Source organism: Osmerus mordax, chromosome 13 (assembly GCF_038355195.1).
Source record: "Osmerus mordax isolate fOsmMor3 chromosome 13, fOsmMor3.pri, whole genome shotgun sequence".
In the NCBI taxonomy this organism is placed as follows: Eukaryota; Metazoa; Chordata; class Actinopteri; order Osmeriformes; family Osmeridae; genus Osmerus; species Osmerus mordax.
The window spans coordinates 17044053-17051228 of NC_090062.1; the positions used below are offsets into that span (position 1 = coordinate 17044053).

A 7176-nucleotide genomic window follows, 5' to 3' on the forward strand; every position below is an offset into this window, starting at 1 on the left:
CAGGACGGGCAGGAGAGGGGTACGGGACGGGCAGGAGAGGGGTACGGGATGGGCAGGAGAGGGGTACGGGATGGGCAGGAGAGGGGTACGGGATGGGCAGGAGAGGGGTACAGGTCGGGCAGGAGAGGGGTACGGGACGGGCAGGAGAGGGGTACGGGAGGGCAGGAGAGGGGTACAGGACGGGCAGGAGAGGGGTACGGGATGGGCAGGAGAGGGGTACAGGACGGGCAGGAGAGGGGTACGGGATGGGCAGGAGAGGGGTACGGGACGGGCAGGAGAGGGGTACGGGATGGGCAGGAGAGGGGTACGGGAGGGCAGGAGAGGGGTACGGGGGGGGGGTAGTGAGGTGGAGAGAATGGCGAGGGTGGCAGCCAACCAAAGCCCTGCTAGCTCAGGACTCTGTGGACAGGAGTCATGGAATGTGTCCTTCGTCAGATCGCTGCGCTCGCCAGATCGGTTCGGCTTGGCCTGGGGTCAGGGGTCAAGGGTCAGGACCTCGCCCCCGGGGAGACTGTTGAGAGCTAATTGCTCTGGTTGTTCTGGCCAAGCTGACCTCAAGAGCCAAGCTGATCTCTGATAGGGAGAACTGGAGGACTGGAAGAATGGAGGAATGGTTTGTGTGTGGGAGAGAGTAAGAGGGAGAGAGTAAGAGAGAGAGAGGAAGAGAGAGAGAGTAAGAGGGAGAGAGTAAGAGAGAGAGAGTAAGAGGGAGAGAGGAAGAGGGAGAGAGGAAGAGGGAGAGCATAAGAGAGAGAGAGTAAGAGAAAGAGTAAGAGGGAGAGAGTAAGAGAGAGAGAGTAAGAGGGAGAGAGTAAGAGACAAGAGAAAGAGAGAAGAGAAAGACATGTATATAAGAGGGTGAGGTAGAAGTAGGGAGAAGGTCCTACTATGTGGCTGTGAGGTAACCTGCATGTCCAGGGAGTCTGGCTCTCCCTCCTCCCCCCCCCCTCCTCCCAGACACATGACAGATGAGACCCCATCCAGATACACTGCCAAGACCATCCATCAAAACCCCCTAACATCGCCATGTCAACACATCTCCATGTCAACACACCGCAACCAGAGAGCAACAGGGAGTCGCTGCCAACACACTCCTAAACCTGAACGCCGTGCCAGCCTGAACGTGCCAGCCTGAACGTGCCAGCCTCTCGCTACTCAGAGGGAGAGGACCCAGAGCAAATGCCTTCATAAGCTTGTCAACGGATGGAATATGTTTGGAAAGGAAAATGGTGTTCTCTATTCCAGAAGCTTCTGGTTTCTGTTTTTACAGGGAACGTTGAAAACACCACTCTGATTGAGGACATATTTCTCTCCCCAATCTGTGGCACAGAAGACACAAATATTTCAAAGCCTTGCCCTATATTTCTATCCACTTTCCAGCCGTAAACCCCTTTAAAGACAGATTGTTGTCATCTGTCTGGTATTCTGACGGAGACTTAGAGACGCTGTTGAGCAATGTTCTCACATCCTCTCCTCTGGGTTTGTGTTCACAACAGTGAAACACACAGTGAATCTTAAACATGCAGGAACGCAATGGGATCATCCTCGACCCTGCATGCACGTCAGCGCAGCTGTGTTTGCTGCCTAGCTGATGGCAAGCTGGTACATACTTTTAGCTCAGTGGTTAGATCATCTGATGACTGCAGAGCAAGAGGCTGCAGGTTCAAATCCTTCCTTTATATCTATAACTTTGGGATAAAAAGATAAATACACATTGTGACCATTATTAGTTGATATATTCTCGGTAAGTTTGCTCCTCTATCTATAGAATACCAAGTAGTTAATGTTATTGATGTTATAACAGAGTTGGGTCTCCAGCTTACTCTCTAGTGTGGGAAATTCCACTAATTCTATGCAGAGAAAATGCAAAAGGTTTCAGGTTCTGGTGAACCTGGTAAGGCTGAGGTGATGTCAGCTGGCCTGTTTGGTGGCGCTGCTGGATGAGACCACTCTCACGGTGTTTCATTATCCTCTCCGCAGCGGAAAGAGGATTTATCTCCCTGGGCACAGAGAAAACTACAAACCGCCGTGCATCCTGACCCCATTTAAACTACAAATTCCAGCACCACCTGACCCCATTTACTTAGCCACTTGTCTTTCAGCCTGCCTGTCGGAGGAAATGATCTCTTTTCAAAACCGGAACGTTTACCTGTGAGCAGTACAGGTTTGTAAAACCAGTCAAACTCATCTCTCTCATACACAGACACGTCAGAGCTGAGGTGACTGTTTTACAAACACGTCTTGTCGGCGGCGGCGGCGTGGGTCTTAAGGGTGTGAAGGTGCGCCGTGAGCAGCCCAGAGCCGGGAGATGAAAGGCAGCCTTCAAGAGAGGCTCGTCAGGAGCACTCAGGTATCGCAGGGCAGATAACCGCCTGAGTCCACTGGCTCAGCCAGACTCTTCATTCTGGGAGACGCTTCAGAAACTCCCCGTTTCTAAATGCACTCTTTTAATGAAGGGGCTGTGCGAGCGCCGGTTTGATGTGCCGGTGCTGCGAGTCCCACGGAGACCGTATTAAGCCTAACGATGATGAAGAGGAGGAGGAGGAGGAGGGATCTCTCTGAGATAACCCTCTTCATACGGCCCCCCCAGGTGAAGCGGGAGACAGGGCAGGCGGCCGCAGGGGAGAGATGACACACACTGTTTGGTCATTATCAGTATGTCAAACATTAAGATGGCGAGGAGGAAGGATTCATTCCCACCTTCATTAGAAGAGCTCCGTCAATCTCTCCCTGTCTCTCTCTCTCTCTCCCTCCCTCCATCTAATCTCTCCCTGTCTCCCTCTCTCTCTCCCTCCCTCCATCTAATCTCTCTCTTTCTCCATCTCGCATCCCTCTCCCTTTCCCTCTCCCTCTCTCTCTCCCTCTCCCTGTCTCATGTCTGCCACTTCCTCAGCAGTATGTGGGCTGAGTGTGTGGATGCAGCCAGGCTGAGCAGAGCGATCTGGAGCCATGTTGCTCGTCAGACTAATGGTCCCAGAGGACTCTGGGATACATCTCTCCAAGAACGAGCACAAAGCAATCAGGAACAGAGCAGATGTCCTCACTGGCCACGCACAGCTTTAATGGAGTTTACTGATGTAAATGTCCCTCTCTCTATTTCTCTCTCTCTCTCCTTTTAATGGAGTATTCACTGATGTAAATATCCTTCTCTCTCTCAATGTTGGGTTTTTCCCCCTCTCTCTTTTACACACACACACACACACACACACACACACACACACACACACACACACACACACACACACACACACACACACACACACACACACACACACACACACACACACACACAAGGATCCTTTCATATTCTTACATGTTTCCACGTTCTTCTTCAGACTGATCAGCACCTCTGTGTTCTCTTGGCTGCCTCCACTGCCTCAGCTTCTGACTCTGAGACGTGTCGAGGTGAAGCTCACCCCCCACCAGCACAGCTGTGGGGTTCAGGGGGTCGATCAAATGCTTGAGAGCACTAACAAAGCATTCTCAACATTGAGACGCGCACACACACAGCACACACACAGCACACACACAAAGCAGCACACACACACAGCACACACACAGCACACACACAGCACACACACAAAGCAGCACACACACACAGCACACACACAAAGCACACACACAGCACACACACAAAGCAGCACACACACAGCACACACACAAAGCAGCACACACACACAGCACACACACACAGCACACACAGTTCTCAGGTGTGATTTGGCTGCTGTGAATGTGTCCTGACTGAATGCTGCTTTTCTCTGAGTAATCCAGCTGTGTGCTGCTCCCCCCATCAGTGCTGCTGATGTACCTGTGTGTGGGAAGGACACTTCAGGTGACGGAGTACAGGTGTGTGTGTGTGTGTGTTTAAGTTGCTGTGTGTTTGTGTATGTGTTTATGTTGGTGTGTGTGTTGGTGTGTGTTTACGTTGGTGTGTGTGTGTGTCGGTGTGTGTGCGCACCTGGCACGCCTGCTTGCTTCGGCAAATGAACCTTTGTCTGAACACTAAGATCAGTGAACCCCTTGGCTTGCGTCTAGCCTGGCTATGAATATCAATTGTGCGTTCATTGCTAAGTTGCACCCCCTTATCACAGCACCTGACACACCAGCAGCCTTTCTGTTTGTGTCAGCACTCACCAGTGCTGTCTGCTCCACTGCTCCAAAACACACAGCCTCTCTCTCCCACAGGATCACTTCCCTCAAGGGCACGGAGAGATGGTTAGAGAGTGTGTGTGTGTGGTGTGTGTGGGGGGGAGGGGAGGGGTGTGTGAGTGGATGTGGGTGGTGTATGTATGTGTGTTTGTGTATGTAAGTGTGTGTCTATGTAAGTGTGTGCGTGTGCATCTGTAATGGTAGGAATATGTAAGAAGCATTCTGAATACCTCGTGCTCTTTCCACCTGAGGCCAGAGAGAGAGAGAGAGCAGCGTTCTGACCTTCATCACACACACACTGAGGTCTCGCCACACACACACACACACACACACACACACACACACACTGAGGTCTCGCCACACACGCACAGATCACAAGATCTGATTTGAAAATAAATTGAGAAGGGGCTACGACATGATAGGTGTCTAGGATGGAACACTGTCCAGAGAGCTTCACGTTGGGAGCGGGAACTGTCCACCCTCAAGAAGTCTGGAGAAGCAGGGGAGAGGGTGAAGGAAGGAGAGGAAGACTTGAGAGGGAGTGAAGGAGAGGAGCTGGCATGCGGCAAGAGAGAAGGGTTCTAGTTTCAGATGATCACCACTGCTGGAGGACAGGATAACCTCGCATCAGCAACGAGGCTTTCCCTCAGGGACTTCTCAGGACAAAACACAATGGAAATATGTGGAACGAAGCCACTCATTCCGACAACGTCGCCATAGTCGAGGCTTGCATATCCGTCTTGTCCATGGATTTTCTCCATCGTCCTATTTCTTCCTACGTGAATACCTCAAGGGCCAGGAAAACACTCCTCCCCCCCTCCCCCCTCCTGTGTGGTACTGGATTGAAGAGGAGGCAGATAGAGAGAGCAGAGTAGGATCTTAATTACAAGCTCTCTGGCCATAAGATCGATCAGAACACCCACGCTGGAATATGTTACGTGAACCATCTCAGGCTCACTGAGAAACACAAACCTTGGCATAGCAGTAGAGACCATGGGAGATCACAGACCAGGTCAAACAACACAAATCAACAGACTTAAAACCGCGCTTTGATCATATTTTTTTTTGCTGAAACAAAATGCATACATGATGAAATGTATTCTTCTACAGCACCGTTGTTCTATCTTGATACATCCTATATTATTCCATCCCATTATATCTTATGTTAATCTATCGCATACTTTACTATATGATACAATATGGTACGGGGAGTACCATATTATCCCCCTCCTCTCCCTTCTCCTCCCCTCCTTTCCCTCCCATCGCCCCTCCCCCCTCCCCCCCCCCTCTCCCTCCCTCCCCTCCCCTCCTCAGAGACTATGGTGTGTGTTGTCCTACCTTCTGTCGGATCTCCTCCTCCATCTTGACGGGTGAGCCCAGCTCGGCCACCTGCCGGACGCCCTCGCTGGCGTATCCCCGTACTCCCACAGCACATAGTCCTGGAGTGGGATGCCCCGATGATGGAAGACCAGTGGTTGGCTCGACCTGGGGGAGCAGAGGTGAAAGGTCAGGGGTCAACTGGATGGAGAACATGGGACACATACCCGAGGCAGCGAGCCACACACCCCCCCACGCACACACACCACACACATGCAGACACGCAGACACACACAAACACACACACCACACACATGCAGACACGCAGACACACACAAACACACACACCACACAAACAGATGCATGTACACGTAGGAGGATAATCAAGGAGAAAAGTCACGAACGGGTGAAGATGACTCAGTTCCGATGTTTTTATTTATTTCATCACTTTGATGTGTGTCTGTCTAGTGTTACCTGAGCACTGCTATTTATTAGTGCTGTTTATAACCCTGTGTGCGTGCACACACACACAATAACACAATAAAGTCTCAGTTTCAGATGAACTAGACAGTTATTTTTCTCTTCAGTACGCCTGGAGACAGCTTTACTAAGCGGATCTTTCTCGAACAAATTTCCTCAGCAAGACATAAAAGATTGCATTTAACGGTTTCAAATAAAGTTTTGCAGGCAGCAGATAATTGCCTGTTTTATGTATAATTTTTGTACACATAAAAACATACAAATAACAAAACGGTTGATTGGGGAGTATAAATCTAATTTACTTTGCATCCCTGGTGAATCCTAACATTCATCTTTTAGCTTCAGTATTACTGAACAACATCACTGGTTCATCAGAGGGAGACACAAGTTTATGTAAACATATACTAGAGTAGTGTTTCATGTATGTAAACATACACTAGAGTAGTGTTTCATGTATGTAAACATACACTAGAGTAGTGTTTCATGTATGTAAACATACACTAGAGTAGTGTTTCATGTATGTAAACATACACTAGAGTAGTGTTTCATGTATGTAAACATATACTAGAGTAGTGTTTCATGTATGTAAACATACACTAGAGTAGTGTTTCATGTATGTAAACATATACTAGAGTAGTGTTTCATCTTGTAAACATACACTAGAGTAGTGTTTCATCTTTGTAAACATATACTAGAGTAGTGTTTCATCTTTGTAAACATACACTAGAGTAGTGTTTCATCTTTGTAAACATATACTAGAGTAGTGTTTCATCTTTGTAAACATATACTAGAGTTAGTGTTTCATCTTTTCATTTTAAGTTGTTTCTGGAACTTGTGACACTTTTCAGTCCTATGTGTAGACATATTTTATTTTATTAAATAACTACTGTATTTCGGTGTTGTGCATGTGTAGCCGGTGTGTGGTGAAAAACAAATCAAAGATTACATCGAATCTCCGGCTCATCGTCCACATTCCATTCCAGCAGTTGTTAAACTCATCGCTACATTACAAATATTGGCATCAGGATCATTTCAAATAGTCATCGCTATTTTGACTTTGGTGGCTGATCCATGATAGAAAGAGAGAAGGAGGCCCATTCAATTGCACGTTTAAATGCTCGCAATGTACGCTATAGTGGGCGGAGAAAGGCGCTGATTACCTGATGACCTGCAGGTTTCATAAATACGACGTAAACTGAAGTATCACAGCGTGCGCAATCTGCGTGTTGG

The 7176-nt window shown here is 48.7% G+C and overlaps 2 protein-coding genes across 2 annotated transcripts in view; one reads left to right on the forward strand and one right to left on the reverse strand.

The window, feature by feature from the left end:
• Positions 1-7176, forward strand: part of mafa (MAF bZIP transcription factor a) — a 212839-nt gene that overhangs the window by 130784 nt on the left and 74879 nt on the right. The window lies entirely within an intron of this gene.
• Positions 4631-7176, reverse strand: part of spon1a (spondin 1a) — a 5951-nt gene continuing 3405 nt past the window's right edge. The window contains exons 3-4 of the mRNA XM_067249478.1: positions 5488-5634; positions 4631-4639 (exon numbers count right to left, since the gene is read on the reverse strand). Coding sequence (XP_067105579.1) covers positions 4631-4639; positions 5488-5634 — 156 coding nt within the window. The remainder of the gene's footprint in view (positions 4640-5487; positions 5635-7176) is intronic.